Here is a 22,983-nt window from a genome sequence, read left to right on the forward strand (position 1 = left end):
CTACAGTAAGTCTAAACATTCTTTGGAAAACTCTGCAACATTTTCAAAGCACAATAACTTCCGAGAAGCCTGAGACCATCTTAAAGGAGCTCTCCCATGGCAAGAAAGAACTTGAAATTTCCAAAAAGTCAAGCCTAAGTTAAAGACCAAAATCAGCAGCCTGGAAAACTTTAATTCAGCACATACCCACCACTGGGACAGCAAGTCCTTTCTTATCCTGCAGCCACAACATCTGAAATCAGATCAGCATTCTTCATGTTTCTACTCTCCCCATGTGTCTTCGTGACAGGTCTAAAAGCAAAAGAATGTTGCCATCTCTCCTCACAGCCTTGAAGCATGCAGTGTAAACCACTAGAAAATGAAAGTATTTATTTGAAAAACATTACTGTTTTAAATGTTAAAGAATAAAGCACAAGTTTTCATCACAGTTTCACAAATGTTACAGTGAGCTTAAACTGTTCCTGCTTATAACGTGTAGGCCCCATCTATATCTTTACAGATATCACTCCATGGAACATAATTCTCTGATGGTATTTCAGCAGGTAGGCAACTGTACATTTCGGCAAAATGGTTATTGTATCTATGGAGAACTGCTTTCCAATATATTGACCCATTCAGACTTGCATCTGCTGGTATACACCATGCTCTATAATCCATATTAACTGCCTGATAGTTGCTGAAGGAAACCCATTCCCAGTTAGTGTCTTTATTATGAAAGCACTGATCAGTTGTGACCAGTGTTGTGCAAATATCAGCAACAAGTTTCTGTGTACCCGGCCACCTTTCTCCATTGAGTCCCACAGGCCTGTGGTAACTAGTATAGTGAGTACTGTGGTTATAGTCTGCACAGTCACAGGGGGCACTACACCAGAAACAGTATTTTTCACACCCTGCAACTGATTTGTACAATTCTTCAAGGAGGCAGATGGGCAAAGATTCAATCCGTGTATCAGTTCTCCATGTCTTTATCACATTTTGGACGTGTATTCGCAGCCTGTCCACATGATCTTGCAGACATTTCACAAAGTACTGGAAATCACTTTTCGATGAAAACGTCTCCACATCTATTATTTCTGGCAGCAAAATCAAGCTGTCTCGAATGTTCCACTTTAACTGTTTACAAAACTCATTAATAGTTCTGCACTGAGACCTACACTCATTTATTGCATTTTTAATATTACAGATCAGACTATTCAAGATGTTTTCTCCCAAGTTCACAAGTCTAGTTTGTCCACTGCAAAGCTGATTACAGTGCTGTATAACCTGCTGTTCCAACCATTTTTTCTCATAATAAGAAGAGTTACTAATGTACTCAAAGTAGTCCTCAAACTTCTCTCTGTTTTTCAGATGTATCATAACCGCTAGTTGCAGACCAGCTCTTGTATTAAATTCCCCATGACTGCAATGCTTCTTCATATCATGAACAATATCCCATCCAAGTCTGCCCTCAATAGCATTCATAACAGCAGGCTTCAGACTACTTTCACACAAGAGTTCAGCCAGTATCTGACTAGCATCATTTGTGTCACAGAGTTCCTTAAAAAGTAAGAAAAGGTGCGTTTTCTTGCACTCTCTCCTCTTCACGGGGTCATTTTTTTCATTGCATTTGTGGTGCATTTCCTGAAATTTAGCAACAGCAGATGTACAAAGGTGAAGTGTAAAATTGGAAATGAATGAATTTGTAAATGAAAATCTGCCTGTCTGAAGATGTTGGATGCTTTCATTCACATAATTCAGGATTTCAGTCCAGTAGCTAGGGTCATAATCCCTTTCCCGTATCATTATACCATTTATAAATCTCTGGCACTGATTGTGAAGTTGCTCTGCTTTGAATCTGCTAAGGGCGTTACCTTCTTGGAACCTGCAAAAGATGTCAGTCATACCACTGAATGTTTCAGTATTCCTTATATTTTCTTCCTTGATTCTGAAGTTTCCCAACACTGCAAGTTCTGAGCTGTTCTCCTTCAGTTTCTGCTCCATATCTGCTTCAATATTAATTATTTCACTTTGCAGTGGTATGACTGGATCTGTTACTGAAGTCCATACCTCATTAATATGATACCTCAAATTGTCATCTGTTAACATTATATTATTTTGCCTGCAGATCTCCAATACTTGAAATATACGCCTTTCAAACTCTTGCTGGGCATTTCTTCTTAGGGTGACTTGCAGTCCATTCTGGGGATCAATAATCTTTTTACACTTCTGAAGAGCAGACTGCTCCAGGTTTTTACCAAGCACATCTATGCTCTTCTCAAACTTTGCTCGATACTCCTCAAAAAACGATGCTGCAAAATTATATTTGCAACACCTTCTGTTGAGATTTTCAAGTGCAGATGTTTTTTTCTCAGTAATGAGCACCTTAAGTTCTGAGTTTAAAGTCTCTAACAAATCATTCTTGTTATGTTCTCCAGTTATAGTACCTGTTTCAACATTTAATAACCACTCATGCACCTCTCTTCTCATGTCCCAGTCATGGCTGGCGTAATCTGATGCAAGACAATGGTATGCTTCTGCTGCTAAGCTATTTCTGAAATAGAAAATGAAATTTCCTGTTCTCAGAGCACTCCAAGTATCCTGAAGCCACTTGCAGAATTTAGAAAATGTCAGATCTTGGTTTTTGCAAGTTTTCAGTGTCTGAAAAAAGTACTTCTTGTGCTCATTAACACGTGTGCTGTAACTTACATCAACTGAAGCCATTGGGCCAGACTCAAGCCAAATTCCAGAAACATAATCCTTGTAACCATTTGGGTTGTATTCCACAACATCACAAAATTTTTTAAACTTTGCCTCACACCCCTCCATTCTTGCTCCATCCCTTGTAATTTCATCTAGCTTGTCAGTAAGTTGTTTGCAGGTTCTTGGATTCCAGTTCAGACTAGGTAAGTCCCCACACTCTGAGTGAACACACCAATAAATAGGTTTCTTGCCAACTTCTTTCACCCTTATAAATGCACGAATAAGTATATGAAATATATCACTTATTTCTGAGAAGTCTTCAGTAGGCATGTACAGTAAGGTCACATTACTCAGTGCAATCACCAGCGTTGCCAGTTCAACATCGGATGCACAACTATCACAGCTTCCCAATACTTCCAGGGACCTTAATCCTCCTATATCTATAACAAGAAGAAAATCGCAACCTACCTGGACTCCAAGACTGCCTTTAATTTCAATAAGCTGCAAGAAAGCCCCCTTTGTGGATCTTCCACCACCAACACCAAACTGCAACCCAAACATTGTGTTCAGAAAAGATGATTTTCCAGGACTTTGTGCACCAAGTACTGAAAGAACAGACAACTGCTTATCATTGCCGATGAGAAATGCCACAGATTTTAGTACAGCTAACACCCAGTTGGTTGACATATTCAGGGCATCTCCATTAACAAGTTCTAGAGGAATTCCATCTAACAACATCTCAGCAGCCACATGCGGGAGTGAATCATATGGAAGAATTGTACTTGCTTTATTTTTCTGTGTGTTCACAATTTCATAAATTTGCCCCACTTCTCGCATAAAATGTTCTAATCCCTGTGAGCAGTTTTGAGATTTGACTTCAAGCATTTTAAGTTCATTCTGCAGTACTACCTTGTCTGCCTGTTCTTCTGCCGTGTACAGCATCTCATATGCAACTTTGTACTGATACCGTAATGCAGACAAAGTGTTTCTTGAGCTGGAATCTAATTTTAGTTTCATCCACTGCAGCAGAAGTTTTCTTTCATTCTTAGGTAAATCAATCAGTTTCTTAATAAACTTTTGCATGACATTAGATATCCCACTTTGGAGCAAAGACTTTATCAAGTTCTCTTTCTGGGCTTCCAGTTCACGAATTCTGAGCTCTATGCTTTCACAGCATTTTTTTAAACGAGTCTGCTCCTTTTCAATATTCGACAGCACCTGCCAAGCTTCCCCCTGAAACTTAAAATTGCTTTGTTTAGAATTTTCAGTAATGCCACTCTTCATGAGAATCAAGATTTCATCTGATTCAGTTCTGGTTCTCTGAATGTGTTCATCATCTTCATCTATTTTAATTTTAAGCTGTGAAGCTGTACTAGTCATGTCCTCCAAACACAAAACAGTTTGCTGTAGCTCCGCTTGCTGTAGTGCATGACTGATTTTCATTCTCATTAATGATGTAAATTCAGAATCATTGATATCCTGGGATTTGATAATAATATGCTTCCTAGTTAACTGCAATGTCTGCATTACTTTTTTCAATGTCTCACCTGAACAGTGTAAATTGGCATTTGGGGCCAAAATCAGAAAAATGTGTGCATTGGTTTTTGGAAATGATTCGAAGTATTGAACTTCCTTCTCAGTAATATCTTCAAGAAAAAAGAAAATTGATGAAGAGACTTGGCTTAAAAAATGAACCTGCTGAGGCATCGTAATTGCATCTCCTCGGAGGTTAATTACTGCAAATGCTTTGGAGAAAATATTAGTGCTGTTAGAACTACCTGGTAAATGCCAGCAGATCTCAGCAAGCCCATTTGAAATTTTCCTGGCAATGTTTGCACACTCCATCTCCCGATGGATGAAGAAATTCTGGTGCAACTGCTCACTGCTAAGGATGTCGTTGAGAGTTTTTGACTTAGGAATTTTAGAGTCACCAACTCTCATGAAAGTAAATGTTGGCATTTTAGAAACAACAATGTTTTCTTCTATGAATCCAAAATTGCCTAGTGTTCCCTCAGGGTACCATTTCTTCACAATTGACTGCAATGCCCACAAAAGGAACGTACAACTGTTGTTTCCAGTAGGCAGTAACAGTGGTAATGCAAACTGACAAGCAGACATTTTGGTCATAAGCTCTTGTTGTAGAATGGAATCAGAGCAATGAAGAACTGAAACTATTACATCCAGCGGATGAATCCATGGCATTTGGGAATGTGCACTACTTTGAAACATATCCTCTATATCTGAATCTGAAGGACCATAACATTCCACACCTTCTGATTGATCCAAAATATTGGTAGGATATTTAATACAGACTGCACTGGAATCAGACAGCATTACTTTCCTGAGAAAGTACCATGGCACATCCTGAAGTGATTTTGGTTTATTTCCCTCAAGTGATTCGAAACTTACCTGCAGTACCTTCTGCAGTGACAGTTTCTCCTCATAACATGAAAGTAAATCCAGCTGACTTAAAACACCTTTTAGCAAGTCATCTAGCTTGGGCAAAACAGGAGGTGGTAACAGTTCTAACTTTACATCATAAATAATTTCTTCTTCTTGTTCTAACATTTTGCCAAGATCACTCTGACTGGTTTCATGTGCATCAGTTTTCTCTCCAAGTGATCCATCTGCATTAGGCAGCATTTTCTCACTGTTGTCCACTTCATCTGCAATAATATGACAGAAGTTATTTACAGTAAGATAATCATGAAATATCTGAAACTAAAGCATTTGAAAACAGCTGCAGTCTTTACATGTTACTGAGAAGGTGACTTTCACATCAGTGTTGCACTACTGGTTTCATATTTGACACACAGGAAAATGCTTTCAAATGGAAATGCATACAACTTTGCAAATACATTTGTGAACTCGGTAATATGATACGTATAACAGTACTAATATACTGGCAAAAGTTCTCTTATAAAGTGGCTCAGCCTGTAATCTCAGGATTTCAGGAATAAAATAAGCATGTAAAAGATGCATCTGATACAAGTGACCAAGACAGTCAGTTACCAAGAGTGATTTCAGGCTGTATTTTCAAAGGCATAATGAATAAGCAGAGCAGGAAATCAAATAGTATGCATTTTTTCTCTCAAGTAAAATAACATCTAGGCAACTTTTAATGAAAACATGGTTACAGAAACATGAAAAACAGGTAGTGGATGCAGCCACACTGCTGGAGAACAATGCCACCCCAGCTGCTGCTTAGCTTCAGGACAGAGCAGCAGACACATGACCGTCACGGAGGGCACTTTGCAAACACTCCGGTGAAACACGGGGAACTTCCAGGACCTAGATGCAAAAGGTAATCATTATAAGGATGGACCACTCCACTAGGATGCAGCTGTCTTTGCATACTGAGTCAAAGACATCCTCAAAAATGGTGATATGGGCCATGATATCACCGTCATGGAAGAAAGCATGTAGTGTAAACAGTGATTATCTGGTAATTGCTTTACCCAATTCAGGATGATAGGGCATCCTGGTCTCGAGCACAAGAGAGAGAAATGAAATCCACAGAGGGCACTAGTCTTTCGAAGGCAGTGCAAAAAAAACTACCACTGATGCAACCCATGCACTGTATTCATATATTCTAAAGTTGTGTACTCCAAGGAACATTAATGCTACTTTTTTTCTTCATTTTTGTATCATTAAAAGTGAATAGTTGGTAAAAAAGCTGTTTGTCTGATCACTAAGAGGAAAAAACTTTCCAAAAGACTGATGTGGGTATAGCGAGTTTACAGTACACAAAGACTTTTAACATTTTGTATGTGGAGGACCATTCTTTTATATTTCATACACTGTGCATATGCTGTCCAACATGCTCTCACTGACTATGATGTGTTCACATAGCACCATGACATTCAGCCTCTAAAGGAAAGCTCTCCATAGTCTGCCACCCAAAGCAGGACCAACAGTAAAATAAATCCTGAGTACTGTACTAACAGCTACACCCAGTATGAGGTTTAAAGTAAAGACGAGTTTTAGCCACTAGGAGTTGCGCTGAAGTATACAGTTTTAAGTCATTCACAAAAAGCAGATGAGAAGTCTTTAAACAAAATTGTTTACTGGGAGCCAAACTGTAGCCATGGTATAATCTGTTAAGTAAATAGCTTCAGTGTCTTTTTTCACTTTAACAATCTTTTTTTTTTTCAAGGAAAAAAGAAAGAATATTAAGGTACTGAAGCTTGTATGAGCAAGGTACGCATTTGACCACAACCTCACCCCTACCCCTCTACTGCAGACCTTTGCAACTCCCAAGGTTTCAGTTCCAATGAAGAAATGTAGAGCACACATTCCTGATCCCAAGATCAGTAGTGTCTCACATAGCACTTACTTGGCTCACTTTACAAAGGCTTAGGTTTGCATTTGATCAAAATCACTGCATCAACATTAGCCTTTTCAGACACTGGCTCACTTTACAAAGGCTTAGAATTGCATTTGATTAGAATCACTGCATAAACATTAGCATAACTTTTTTTTTTTTTTGCCAGGTTTGCCCTAGTAGAGGAGTTCTTAAAAATTTCAGACACGTTCAGCACTTTCACTAGTATTTTTAAGAAGACTGACCCAAATTTACAGATTGTTTTGTGCTAGTTTTGTTCTCTGTACATAAAAGGCTGCACCTCCAGAACAGTTTGACATATTCTTATGAAATGTTTGTTAATTAGAATTAGCTTCAAGAAAACATGTTGACTGGACAGTCAAAGTTATAACACAAACCATATGAGCTAACAGATCTGAGGGCAAGGAGATAGAATTATCTCTACTATCTGCATGTTAGTTTAAAAATGTAAAAATATGCACTTTTGTATGTGCAAGCGTGTGTGCAAGTGAGTGGCATGAATGAACTGCCACAGCAGGGCTAGCCACATGGTGGTGTAAACCTTGGCTCGAGATGACTGTCACTGTTGAAGTAACACCTTGACCCCTTGTGCAAAATGGGAAAAGGGGTAGAGGATGCATCGATGGATTTGTTAGCCAGAGAATAAAATGTCAAATGCATATACCATGAACTGAATACCTGGGTTTGAATAGTGAGTCCAACACTTGAGAAGCTGACTGGGGCAGAGAGAAAATGCAATAGGCTTACCTGTCCCATTCTGAAGGGAGTGGTTATAAGGAGAGATGGATGTCTGTCCTGATGGTAATACCATTGTTGTATGCATCCCATGTTTACAAAAACTGGAGACACATTCACAGACATTTTTGGCCATAATGGCCTTATGTCATAACATGTTAGGAACTGGGGAGGAGAAATGAGAGGAGCATATAAAAACCTCTATAGCCATTAATATGACACTGCACCGGGATACCTCAATTTCATCTCAGGGATGGGGGTGTCAGGAGTGACTCCCAGCATGCAGATCAAGGACAGACACCTTTATCAGCTAATGGTCTGCTTTACAAAGGCCAAAAATAAACAATAAAAAAGTCAGAAGAGTAATCACAGCAGCCAAATTGCTACAAAGGCCTACTGCTGGTAGTTATAAGTGTAACACCAAATCTCTTAAAATGTGTCCAGAAAACGTCTCAGAAAAACATACGCCATGGCTCTTACCTACAGAATTCATTAAGTTGACAATTCTTACTGTAAAGACAAGTACACATTATAGTCAATTCATATAATGTATGTCACTGCATACAAGTCTAAATCTGAAGGAGAAGGCAAGCATAAATCAAGTGACAGAGAAGTTTTTTACACAAAAGAAGTATGCATGACTTTGTTTTACTTTTGATGTAATGACAGTTCAATACAAATAGATTTTGGATTTAAGCTGCATTCCACATTTCTGAAAAGTAATATAGTTACTTTAAAAGAAGGACTACAATAGAGCATGTAACACCATTAATATTAAGTGTCTGTAAAGTCACATGCCTTGTTACCTATGCATAAAATGCCATATGACACTTTTCCTTTGACAGTTATTAATAAAACTGTAAAATTCTTATAGGGAATTTCAAGGCGCATCAATACCAAGCTAAAAATGCACCTGTGACTACCATCCTACCTTCAATGATTTAAACGCAGTTTAATTTAATACTGAATTTTTTTTTTAATTCTGATATAATAACTTAATATAAATGAATTTTGGAAATGTGCTGCATTTCACAACCTGAAAAAAAAGTTACATACCCAAACCTTAATGGAAACGAACTATAACATGCCAGACTGTCACTGTCCCATGTCTGTAAAATCCTACATTCAGTATCTCTGTATAAAAAGCAATATATCAGTCCTCATTTCAGATACAAAAATTACATTCTGACCTTAAGAATTTACAGGCAACCTGCTGTTAAATCAGACTACACAAGATTGCTAAAATTAGTACAGGAAGATTTCATCACAGTATGTTTCCAGTAACAGAAAGGTTATGTTTTCTAGCTTTAATAATGTTTTTCTTCCATGTTCAAATCACCATAGGTAAAATCCAATACCACTTCCTTGCAAGCTATAGGTCCTCCTCTATGACCCAGGAAACCCATAACATGTATTTAAATTTATTAGAAGCACTAACCATCCAACCCAATACCACATTCATGGGTGACTTTAATTACCTCACTATTAACTGGGAATCCTATACAACATCAAACATACATGCACAGAGATGAATTTTGTAAACAAAAACTCCCTGGGCCAGACAGTCAATACACCAACCATGGGTGCAACCATACTGGAACTGGTCCTCGGTACTATGGGAGAGTGCTGCACACCCCCTACTGTAATGCCTTCCCTGGTAAGGTCAGACCACAAAATGGTCTCCTTTGAAGTAAAAATAAAACCTGGACCCCCGGCTAAACCAGGAATATTCAGGAAATATTCTAAGGCTAACTTCCTGCTATTAAGTGAGAACCTGGCAAAATTTCAAGCCCCTATAAATCCTGAGAAAATTTCTGCCTATGCAGAATTGTTCACAGACACCCTGTACAAGTATGTTAATAGCTGCATAGAGGCAGCTGTACTCACCAGGAAGAAGTACAGAACTAACTCAAAAAAACAAGTCACCCTGGTAAAATCACAAAATCAATCGGATGTATAACAAGAGGAAGAAAATCATGGCAAAAATTAGGAGGTGCAGAACCCAGCAGGATAAACGCACTCTCATTAAACTAAACAAACTCGGAGGACAAATAAAGTCTACCAAAGCCAAATCTGAGATAAGTTTGACCTCCCAGGCCAAGGACAACCACAAAGCATTCTTTAGCTATGTCAGCAACCTCAAAGGCTATACACAATTGTGTGCAGAGCTCATTGTAAATGGAGCCACCTATACTGAACCAAAAGATATAGCAAACCTCCTGGCTGATAAATTCAGCTCCAACTTTACTCCTCTCTCACCCTCAACCTTCCCTCAGGAAATATCATCAAATATAACTCCCCCCTACTATCACTAGGGAACAGTTCCTTAACGCTCTCTCTAAGACCAAGAACACTGCATCAATGGGCCCAGACAATATCCCAGAATGCCATCTAAATAGCATGAAACATGACCTATCAGGGCCTTTGGAATTACTATTTAACTGTAGCCTCCAAACAGACTTCGTGCCTCATGAATGCAGAAAGGCAACAGTTATCCCTCTGCACAAAGGTGGGCAATCTGCAGACCCTGGAAACTACAGACCCATAAGTCTCATTAGTCTTACATGTAAAGTCATGGAAAGAATTATCATGGAGATGATCATAGTAAACCTCCAGATACTGGACCAAACTCATTTTGGTTTCATAAAGGGCAGATCATACCGACTCAACCTGATGGACTTCTTTGAAAAGGTTACCAAAGCAATGGATGAGGGCAAAATCGTTCAGACTGCCTACCTTGACCTGGCCAAGGCATTTGACACAATGCCCCACTCAGGCATTGTTGACAAACTCAAGAGGTTAGGTAGAAACCCGTATGTCACCCGGTGGATAGCCAACTGATTCACAGATAGGACCCAGGAAGTAAGAATTGCGGAATCCACCTCTACAAAGAGGCCAGTCACAAGTAGAGTCCCTCAGGGATCCATCCTTGGACCGCTCCTTTTTGGCATTTGCTTCTCAGAAGTGAAGGTCAATGTCAGCAGTCTCTGGATGACTAAATTTGCAGATGATTGCAAATTAGGAACTGTCATTAAATCTGACATTGACACAAATGTTCTCCCGGAGGGGCTTTCATAGACAAACAACTGGTGTCAGAGTCATGGACTAAAACTAAATGCCAAAAAATGCATAATAGTATCCTTTGGGAATTCATCCATCCCTGGTAACTATCACATTGACAACATACCCCTTAGGAGTTGACCCAGTAGTCAGGGACTTAGGGACACACATAGATAGTAATCTAGCCTTTGATCATCATGTGTCTACAGTGGTGAGGAAATCATTCTATGCTACGCAACATATAAACAAAGGTATGGCATCCAAGTCCAAGGAAATCACTGTTCCACTGTATTCAGCATTCATCAGACCTGTCATAGAGTAAAATGCCCCCTTTGGTATGTACTTAACCAGGCATATCCAACAACTCGAATGTCCACAGAGGTTCCTGACTAAAAGAAAACAGAGCATAAGTAATATGTCCTATGCAGACCTCCTCAAGGCCCTATCCCTGTATTCTGTCTCCTACACGCTTTTGAGGGGAGATCAATGCCTGGCATACAGGGCATTGTTAGACCCCACTCTGATGGACCCCCTGCATATCCACAAAACACACAGTACCAGAATTACGCATTCTAAAGACTTAAACCTTGCCTGTGATATAAATAGGACCAGCTGGTGAGATAGGTATGTATCCCAGAGACTATCCTGTGATACAAACAGGACAGGCTGGAATGATAGGTATGTATCCTAGAGACTATCCTGTCTACGGAACAGGCTCTCCATCCATGTGAATCAAAGTTCTTCCCTAATCCAATTCAAGTGCAACTTGGACAACTGGATGGGAAACCGGAAATTCATCCCTAGTTTGGTACCTATGTCTCTGATGCAAAAAGGTAACCTGTAAATGGTTCATCTCCCAGGCCCATGCTTATACTTATCAAGGGTATCCGAACTTGTCAGAGATTTGGGATGCATAGCTAGGCTTAAAAAGGCCCTTGTGGCCATTAGCCTAGTAAACACCTATGAATCTACGATGCAATGAGAACTTAAAAAGGATATGTTGTGGACATATACTGCATCCACCTTAACGGAAAACTAGCATAACTCAACATGCCAGATTTGTTGGTGAAATTACACTGCATTCCTGTATATAAAAAGCAGCAGTCCATCTTTTATAATACAGTTTGTGCTAAAAATTTTCAAATAGCTATAGTTACAAACTTTGATACAAAATGCATCTAACACTGTTATTCTGCCATTAAAGATTAAAAAAAGTATGCCCAGGTTTGTGACACAGAAGGATAAAACCATGAGAAACCACACTCACTAGAATTCCAGTCTCACATAGACCTACCACGACAGCAAACCAAACACATAATCACACAAAAACATACTCGGAGGCTCTAAATAAAGATCTGCCTAAGCAGCAGAGACCTCAAAAGCAGACACCCAAGCAACCGCTACCCCAAAACAAAACACATATCTCACAAAGCCAGTGTGCCGAACAGTCACAGCCCTTAAGGCTAATCAACACACCTGATACACTTGTAATAGGTAACTCTATCGTCAGGCACACTGACGTCCTGCTCACCAGGCTGAACAAGGAGAAGGTCATGGTGAGCAGCCTGTCGGGCGCTAGAATCCGCCACATAACACAAGCACTCAGGTCACTCCAAGGCAAGTACAAATATGACTCAGTCATTGTCCATGCTGGTGTGAATGACCTGAGACGTACCTCCCTGGACTACATGAAAACAGACATAGAGGAGCTCTCTGAGCATGTAGCCCAGGTTGGTATGACCCTGACCTTGAGTAGCATCTTACTCTCACCAAGAATGATGCCACAATATGAAGACAAGATGATCAATTTCAACAATTGGCTTAAGTACTGGTGTCATTCAAAGGGGATCCAATGCCTGTCAGCCTGGGATGATATGCTCGACAAGCCACGATGCTTCGCTAGGGACGGCTTGCACCTGTCACCCCTGGGCTTTCGGATATTGGCAAAGGCTCTTGCTAACCCCATAGTGCCTTTTTTAGGCAAGGCTCAAAAGACAAACCCACCTCCATAGGTATCACAAGGGATAAGAAACTAAGAGTGATGCTACTCAATGCCAGAAGTCTAAACCTCAAGATGCACGCACTTGAAACTCTCCTTAGCATGGAGAACATTGATATCTGTGCAGTAACAGAAACCTGGTTCAGGGCTCCCGAGAGCACCCCAGCACTACCAGGTTATACCTCATACCATGCTTTTTGGCCCCAAAACTTGGACTGAGTCACAAAACGAGGGGGAGTATCGATATTCAACAAAGATACCCACACCTCCAGGTTGGTGGCAAAGCACGAAGCATCAGAGACTATCCATGTGCAACTAACAGTGGGTAAAACTGCCTTCCAGTTTATAGCCTGCTACAGACCACCCTCCCAAACACAGGAACCCCACTCGGCCTTCCTGAGAACACTGGAAAATATGAAGGTATCTCCAAACACCATTATATTGGGTGACTTCAACTACCCAAATATAGACTGGGAGCATTACTCTAGCTCCAACACCCTAGCCCAAAGGTTCCTAGAATTCATAAACTCAAATGCTATGGAACAACTTGTTACCACTCCCACAAGAGGGGAAAACATACTGGACCTGATCATCACCAACATGGGGACTCTATGCTCCAGACCAGAAGTGTATCCCTCACTGGTAAGATCAGACCATAAACTGATCTCACTGGATATTCACATCCCGACCCCACCCCCTGCCCAGAAAACCACAGTGAAAAACTTCTCTAAAGCAAATTTCACACTCCTCAAAACCGAGGTGAAATCCTTCAAAGCCCCCGGGCCTGTGGAAAATACTGCCCAGACCGCAGAATCCTTTATAAATGCATTCTATGAACACCTTCAGGAATGCATGGATCATGCAATCCCAAATAAAACCAAGATCCAATCCTCCAAAGGCAGACGTCCTGTCTGGTGGACCCCAGCCATAAACAAACTATACAATAGAAGGAGGAAGCTACTACATGATAGAGCAAAATCCCAAAAAGGGAAGGCATCTCTGATCAGTATTAGCTAAAAACTAAGGGCACTCATAAAATCGTCTAAGGCCAGCTTCGAGAGAAAAATTGCACAGGACACGAAGGATAATCACAAGGCTTTCTTTAGTTATGTTAGGAACCTGGGTGGGAATTCCCAGATATGCTCAGAATTAGTCCAAAATGACAAAAAATACACCGAACCCACAGACATTGCCAACATCCTAGCTGACAGGTTCAGTGCAAACTCCCCCCCCCTTCCCTACCAAAAGGGCAAATATCTATCCCAGCAGAGTGCTGCCCCCCTGACACCTCAGATGCTCAGGTAAGAGCCGCCCTCTCCAAAGCAAAAAACACAGCATCAATGGGACCAGACGGTGTCCCGGGCTGTGTCCTACATGAACTCCAAGAAGAGTTAAACCCAAACATAAAACTACTGTTCAATCTCAGCCTTACTACAGGATATGTACCCAAAGAGTGGCGTACAGCAACAGTGGTCCCTCTCCACAAAGGTGGTGCCTCAATGTACCCTGGAAACTATCGCCCCATAAGCCTTACTAGCTTGGTCTGCAAAGCTATGGAAAGGATCATAATGGACCTCATAAATAAAGATATTGGGGACCTACAGACACTGGATTCTACCCAGTTCGGCTTTGTTAAGGGCAGATCCTGCCTCTTAAACCTGGTCGACTTCTTTGAAACAGTCACCAAGGCCATTGAAGAAGGGAAGGTGGTCCACACAGCCTACCTGGACCTCGCAAAAGCCTTCGATACAATACCCCACTTGGGCATCATAGATAAGCTCACCAGCTTAAATATAAACCCCTATGTCACTAGATGGGTTGCAAACTGGCTCAAGGACAGAACCCACATGGTTAGAATTGCTGGAGCCATGTCGGACTCCAAACCAGTTACAAGTGGCACGCCACAAGGCTCAGTCCTGGGACCTCTCTTGTTCGGTATATATTTCTCGGATGTACAGGCCAACACAGAAGGACTGTGGCTGACCAAGTTCGCAGATGACTGCAAACTGGGTGCCATAATCGACTCTCCAGCTGACACAAGCATCCTCCAAAAGGGCCTCATAGAAACAGACAAGTGGTGCCAGAGCCATGGCCTCAAGCTAAACGCCAAAAAGTGTATAGTCATCCCCTTTGGCAAAAACAAAGTGCCCACAAATTACCACATAGGTGGTAATCCATTAAGTACAGAAGAAGTAATTAGGGACCTGGGGACCCAAGTTGATAGCAATCTCTCATTTGACAACCACGTGGCCAAAGTGGTTAGAAAAACATTTTATATAGCCCACCAAATCATGAAGGGATTCACATCTAGATTAGGGGAGGTCATCATGCCTCTTTACTCATCCCTCATCAGGCCCATAATCGAGTACAATGCCCCTTTTGGGATGTACCTTACCAAACACCTGCAACAACTGGAAAGACCCCAAAAGTACCTCACCAAGAGGATCAAAGGGCTCAAACAGATACCATATGCTGCCCGGTTAAAGAAACTCCAGCTCTACTCAGTGGCATACTGCCTGCTCAGAGGCGACCTGTGCCTGACGTATAAAGCCATGTCCAACCCGGAATTAAGGGACATGCTGCACCTCAAAAAATCCAAATCCCATCGAGCTACACGCTCGAGAGACTTGAACCTCAGCACTGAAATAAATAGGACATGCTGGAGGGACAGATTCATAACCCAGAGGTTTCCTTTACTCTGGAATAAAATCCCAGTCCAGGTTAGGCAGAGTCCCTCATTGACTCTCTTCAAGAGGAATCTTGATGAGTGGATGGGAGATCGTAGGTTTACCCCGGGTATCACTTCTGTGTCACTGTTAGACAGAGGCACAGTATACTAACCTCGAAAAAGGGCATAGCAAAATTAATTTAAAATGGGTGGCGAAAGCCAAACATACTCTGGCTAGGCTTATAAATGCCCTAGGGCAGATAGCCTAGTATGAACCTATGATTATGCTGTGGGTGATCTGAGTTTGAACAGCAGCTGCTTGGGGAAATGGACATGAGTGGCCATTGCCAGCTAGTCCATCTTGGTGGAGGGAGGCAGTTTTGGATCAGCACAATACACAAAGTAATTAGAGAGTATAGCTGAAGCCAGCATAAAAGCTCTCAGCAGAGACTCCAAGTCGATTTAGAGACACTGTGATACCCATAACACAGATCCACACTGGAAAAGTGAGAAAATTTAATATCTATGCTTAAAACAGAAGTACAACAAGCTTAAAATTCTGATTCTGGTTACAGTGGAAAGGCACATGTGTATGAAGCTACAGAAGGACCAAAAACGTCTTTCAGGATGTAACAGAAAAACATAATATAAATTTGGAGCCCACAAACAATGTTCAGTTTTTGATGCAAAAATTCAGAAGTGCTGTGCTATAAGAAAAAAGTCTGCACAAAGATACTATGCAAGACTGAGGATACTATAAAGAACTATCAAATCTGAGAGTACAGCTTTGACAATAAAATCTTTCACATCACTCTCAGATCTGAGAGTATAGCTTTGATAATAAAATATTTCATGTCAGGAAGCTTAGAAGGAAAGGCCTACTAGAGCCAGCAATGACACCAGATAAACTGTTAAGACTTTGCAAGGTCCTTAAATATAACAGAAATATAAGAAAAAATAAAGGGCTATAAAATAAAATAAAGTAATACAAGAGTGTACTAATGAAAGAAAGAATTAAAAAAGAGAGAATGAGTAAATACAACTGATATTAAAAAGTGTTGCACAAAAACTAAGATACTGCAATGATCAACAGAAACACAACCCACTATTGATGGATTTACTGCACATCAGGAAATCCAACAGTATCAGAAATATTTGGTCTAGGGATCAAAACCTCTTTTGCAACATCAAAAGAATGGTTTGGCGGGACAAGTATATTTCACAGAGGATGCCGCTGCTATGGAGCAGACTCCCCATTCACATAAAACCAAGTTCATCCCTCTCCATTTTCAACTGCAACTTAGACCTATAGTTGGGAAATAGAAAATTTACCCCAGAACTGCCGCCTGTACTACTACTGGACAGGTGCAGGTCCTAAATGTTTTATCCCATGTATGAGTCCCCTCAAATTATCTATGGTATTATCCCTGTTATTTTAATTAGAGGTAATACATAATTATCACGGGATGGGTAAGGCCAATTTGTCACCAAATGAGATAGGTTACTTTGAGCACAAAAAGGTAAACTGGCTAGGCTTAAAATGGCCCACAGGGGCAGCTAGCTTAGTACTTGTATATGAAAGGCAAACAGTACCAGAAAAAAAAATAAAGCCTTTCATACCTCATGATCTGCCCTGACTAAAATGTCTTCCTTGTGCTTGGGGAGTTTTCCTCTTCAACCCACTCAAACCAAGCTTCTGGTGCGAAGATGATTGTAGCTAATGCTGGCCAAGTCCAGTACCAAAATCTCTGCATAGAATTCAGCAAAGTAAGAGGACAGAAGTAATCAGAAATTAGTTTACAGCAAGGGAGGGAGACCAACTTACCAAGTTATTACATGGCCTCATCTCTGTGCATGATCCAAATATCAAATAACATAAGCAAGAATGCACAGACACAGAGTAAAGCTGCTAAGTACCACAGTTACATGAAGGCAATGGAAAATTTAAGACTCACCAAGCTAAACAACATACGGACTCCAAAGTGGTTCCTCAATCTCAACCATACAGTAGGTTTTCGTCTGCTACAGAAACTACAGAAAATGACCTTTACGAAAAATATTTCTAATCATACACTATTGGTTCCCTAAAAGCAATTCATCCATATTAAATCCAGTACCACACTAATCAAAAATGTTGCGGCAAACACCAATCAGTGCAAAATGTCTTATTTTACTATAATACAGCAACACTGAATAATGGCTCACGCGACAACATAAACGTTTTTTGATATCCTATGACATGTTGTCAAAGGACATATTTATAAGAAGTAAAATTATGAGTTACACTGGAAACACTGTGACAGCAAGGTGAAAAGATGGGATATACATACTACAATGTCTGAACATGAGAAAGTTCTGAAAAGAATGAAGACGTGGCCTTCAGCGTTTGTCCCCAGGATGCAACTAGTCCAAGGCAGCAACTTCGTCCCTTCTTCTACCTGATTTAGGAAACTCTGAACCCCTCCGTTATCCGTATGCAGTATTACTGCCTCTGTTAGGGTACTCCAACCTCCCTCAAATTTTCTTAGAAACACCATTCCCTTAATTCAGTCCTGAACCGAACCACTTCTAGCTACAACCTTCTTAGTACTAACCATTTCCAGTTGTCTCCAACAATGCAAATAATATTCATATTTCTCTTCTCACAACTAGAGTACACATGCCAAGGTAAATCTCTTCTTGCACATCAGCTTCTTCTTTCTCTATTATTTTGACAGGTTTTCTAACAGCCTAACATCCCTTTCTCTGTACAGTCAACAGAACCAGTTGCAGTATCCAGCATGCAGTTTATCGATATTCTGTACTGGAAGGACAACTCACCACTTATGTGTTCTTAGCATCCTGTGTCTTTGCCACTGCAATTTTAAATAATGCAGGACTCTGCTTAGAGATGACTGTATCCCCAAAATCTGTTTCTTAATCCTTCTCATAGCAGATTCATGATTATTCAGCAAACTTTTTTCTCTGACAGACAAAACAGCAAAAAAATCACTGAAAACCACTTTTGGCAAACAGGATTTTAAGCTTTACTTGCAGGGAGATCCCCCTAACTTACACATACCAACTCCACGGTCACACAACAGTGGACAAAGGGCAACACTTTATGTTCAATGAAAATTACTCTCATTAATAAGCCCATTGTGCTGTTGTTAATCGGACAACCATCAATCAGCATAAACTCACATTCCCCAAACAGCTACCTATTCCAAGTACTATGTTTTCTACAATTCCCCTTCAGAGCTACAACCCTTAATAAATGACACCTAGCTGCACACCCTGCAAGATACATCGACTGCTCCATCTTGGACTACTGCAACATTGCAGGCTCCTCATAAACTAGGCTGCTATTGCTCTTCAACCTGTGTTATTTGACACATTTACAGTGAAGAGGACTGGTTCTCAACATCAAACCCAGTGGCACTCCACTGGTTACTGGCTTTTTTCCACAATATCCCCTCGGACACTGTCACCTGAAATCTGGTCAGTTAATCTGATACCTTCCCTCAGACACTTTGTCTTAATGTGACATATTGCAACCAACAAGAGGTTGGTGTTGAAAGTAAAGTCTTGGACAAGGCCAAGTTCAAATATATGTCATTCAAAGGGCCCCATGGTGCAGTAGAAAGAAGCCGTGACTGTGTCCAACATGACCTATATTTCAGGACCAGTAAGGATACGAGAGGGAATGATCTTGGAGGCTGAGAATGAGTACCGATTCAAGGAGGAGATACTCAATCAGCCACTTGCGTGACACCTAATGGAAGCATAGAGAAATGCACCCACAGAGTCCGAGTCTGCGTTCATCTTAGCATCATGCTGCATAATCCAGAAAGTCATGTGTAGTAGCACTCATATACTTCTAAGAAGCTTACAGATTATACTGCAGCTATAAAAAAGCTGCCACCTAGGATTAGAGCTTCAGGTGTGGACAGTGGTCTGCCTGTCCAAATGACTGGCTCGCTCCATACCACTCTACTCTCGACTTTTATGAAGGACAGATACAGTGAGCTTAGGACTGGAGAATGAAAAAGCCTTAGAGTTTTCACCCCAGGAGGCTCATGTCACAACGTCCACCCTAAACAGTACGTAACACAGTAAGCTCAGAAGAATGGGAAAAAATGGGCTTAAGGACTCTCACCCTGTCTTAGGGCTAAGTATGCCTCAGTGTGTGGGGGTCTCTGTCTCAGCCCTTGAAGAGGAATGAATGGATGAAGACAGTGGAGCCACTTGGTCAAGTCAAGAGGATCTAGAAGGAAAATGTTTGGCATTCATACACCTTTCCTATTCAACAGTGCTGACCTCGTCAGAGAAATTATTCAAACTGTACTCGCAAAATCTATGATGGGTGAAGCTGTGTTGTCCACTACTACAGACAGAGTTAGCAGTCAAGAGCTCCAATAGCCTACAACACAAAACCTTCCCTAAACTGGAAATGAGAGTCCTTCTGGACTGGCCCTCATGCAAGGAAACAACTAGAAGCATATCCTATTTCTGGAGCACAGATTCTGTGGACATTTTTATAACATATATAACACATACTTTCAGGGTTTTCAGTAAAGAAGTTTGAGATTCAAAATGTCCAACTAATGGCAGGCTGAAATTAGAAGACTTGACTTACAAATTCATTATATCAGTTCTGAGAGAGCATGCAACTTTGGAAAGAAGTCATTTCCCTTCCCCCAGACAGTGTATGATATCGGCGTGACAATAGTTAAGCAGTAAAATTTTGGGAATGTGCATGAGGACCTGCCTTTCTGAAAAAAATTAAAAATTCTATTGGTTCAGTTTTCTGACTGTCTTGTCATCAAACTGAAGTTTTGAACTTCAAGTTTATTAACATTCGTTTGGACCACCGGTGACGGACATAAAGGTGAATAGTCGACTTTCAGTCTATTAACTCTTAAGTAATCCTCATACAGTTTTTAACAATTGAAGGACACGTGAAGTCTAGAAGATTTAGGATTTTTTCTTGGAAGTGATAGCATAGGTGTTTTTATACCCCAGCAGATTTTTTTCTCAGACAGATGTTGGAGGTGCGATTGGGAAGAAAAAGGTAACTGGGAACATATGTTTTGAGAGTGTAATGAGTTGGCAGACTTCGAAAATTCCCTACAGAATACTCTGTCAGAAATAATGGGTGAGCAAATGGGTATAACTAAAGAAATTCTTCTTATTATTACTTATTTATTTATTTTAGTTGGGATATAGGATCTGAACTACCTAGATATATTAAAACCTTGCTAGGTTTAATTCTGATGGCTGCCAAAAAATAATTACTAGAAAATGAAATTCAAAGTTAATACCAACTGTATTCAAAGTATTGAATATTGTAACAGAGGTAAAAGAACTGGAAGTAGGATCTTTAAAAAACGTAGGAGAAAAAAATTACATAGAAAATGGAAACTGAATGCAATAAATGCAGAATAATGTTTTGGAGGAAGGAGTGCGATTTGAAGGGAGGCAGGAATTGTGCAGATTAATGCTAGATTGATGACAGCTATACCAAAAAACATGTGTGATGTATAATGTTTGTAACTAGGATCATGCTGTTTAACTGTATTTTTGCCTATGTCTTAGGTGAGAACTCAATAAAAGGTGTTAAAAAATCATATCAGTTCTTCAGTTACCATACATTGCTTAGTGTATATGCTACCAGAAATATTGTCAAAACATCTAGGAACTGCATTTTACTTGTGAAGATCTAACTTCAAAGTTTAGTTCTGAAAACTGTTACTGGAATAAAATACTAAATGTAACTGCATGCTTGCTGCAAAATGGCACACCTTTGTGAAGTACATAACTTAGTAGGAGTTCCTACACTAACAGAAATGTGATGCAAAGCATGCCTTGTACTAACCGTATGTATAAGGAAATTCCACAGAATGCATCAGGAGATGAGCGTTAAGATCAGCCTCATGACAAAACTGATTGGTGCACTTTGGACAACAAAAGGGCTGTTCAACTAAATGGCTTTGTTGATGCTGCATTAGGTGCCAGGATGTGGTGAAGGCCTTCTCACAGTGTGTGCACTTGTAAGAGTATTCCTCCTTATGACTCAATTGGTGCACTTCTAGCTCCCCAGGCTGATGGAAAGCCTTTCCACACTCATTGCACTGCAAAAGTCTGGTGAACGAGTGCATCCTCATATGCCGCTGTAAGATGGAGGGGTACAAAAACTGTCTACCGCACTGTGTGCACTGGAAATGCAAATGTTTCTTATCCACATGAGTTTGCTGATGGTTCTGGAAAGATGTTATCTGTTTAAAGGTTCTTCCACAATGGTCACATTTGTAAGGATTTTCGGCCAAATGGATGCGTCTGTGACATGTCAGAGAGAAAGACCTAGAAAATGCCTTGCCACAGGTACTGCACATATATGGTTTTTCTCCAGTGTGTGTCCTCAAATGGTTTTTCAAGTCATGCAGAAGTGTGAAGCCCTTCCCACAAACTGTGCATTTATGTGGACGCTCATCTGTGTGGATGAGACAGTGTCGTTTCAGTACTGAAGAGTCAGCAAATCCCTTCCCACACTCAGTACAAACATATGGCTTCTCACCTGTGTGGGCCCGTTTGTGAATTTTCAGTCCTGTCAATGTAGCATAGCGTTTTTCACAAAAAGAGCAACTGTAGGGTAAATCCACCCTATGGGACTTCATGTGTGCCCTTAATGTACCGGGCTGTTTGAACACTTTTCCACACTTCTTGCAGATACATGGCATCATGCTTGCATTTGAACGGGCAGGGTTCTTGTGCTCCATCACCTGGGAAACATCTGTTTCTGAAGAGTCTTCTGTAATCTCCTCGTCACCAGATTCCATTGAATCTCAGTGGTCAATACCAGGACAGGTACCTACCATAAAAACAAGGCAAGAAAAAAACAGGTACATGTTAAAACAGGACATTGGTTAAATGCAAATGAGCGACCACATTGTGGCATTATGTCTACTTCAACTTAAAAGCACTGATCTCAAATTGCTGCATATAGATTAAAACTTAGGCCAAAACATATTCAACTAAAACTACACTCCACCCAAATAAACTTTCTTTTCAGAAGAATTATGAGCTTTTATGGCATGTTTAAAGTGATTTGCCGTCATCCAATACTACTTTGCAGCATTCAGTGAAATTAGTGCAGCTATACATTTTCCATGGTGTCATTCCTTACAATTTTGTGTTGCACTTAAAGAAAAGTGGTCTATCTCTTGGTGGCATCACCTTGGGGGTAGCATAAGGTACACTCAGTGACTTTAATAGATGAGACATCGTACATTTACAATGCTGCATCTGGTCTATTAAAGTCTATGGACTCACCTAATAATTTCTCTAGCCTTATGTCACTTAGGTTAAAGTTTACAGTTAAAACTTTTAAGGCATAAGGCTATTGAAAATGCAGTTTTAAAAGTTTGTTTTCATTGTGAAAGACAGTTCCAAAACCTAAACCAATTGGGAGAACATCCGTTCTGCAGTTTCTGTACCACATGCCATGATCACAGAAAT

General features: G+C 40.4%; 1 protein-coding gene across 1 annotated transcript in view; it reads right to left on the bottom strand.

Moving 5' to 3' along the window:
• Positions 1 to 348: 348 nt before the first annotated feature.
• Positions 349 to 22,983, bottom strand: part of LOC122814358 — an 862,993-nt gene continuing 840,358 nt past the window's right edge. The window contains exons 12-13 of the mRNA XM_044086944.1: positions 21,344 to 22,312; positions 349 to 5,345 (exon numbers count right to left, since the gene is read on the bottom strand). Of these exons, the coding sequence (XP_043942879.1) occupies positions 466 to 5,345; positions 21,344 to 22,312 (5,849 nt within the window). The 3' untranslated portion in view covers positions 349 to 465. The remainder of the gene's footprint in view (positions 5,346 to 21,343; positions 22,313 to 22,983) is intronic.

The sequence above is a fragment of the Protopterus annectens genome, chromosome 10.part0, assembly GCF_019279795.1.
Source record: "Protopterus annectens isolate FY-2018-M chromosome 10.part0, PAN1.0, whole genome shotgun sequence".
In the NCBI taxonomy this organism is placed as follows: Eukaryota; Metazoa; Chordata; order Ceratodontiformes; family Protopteridae; genus Protopterus; species Protopterus annectens.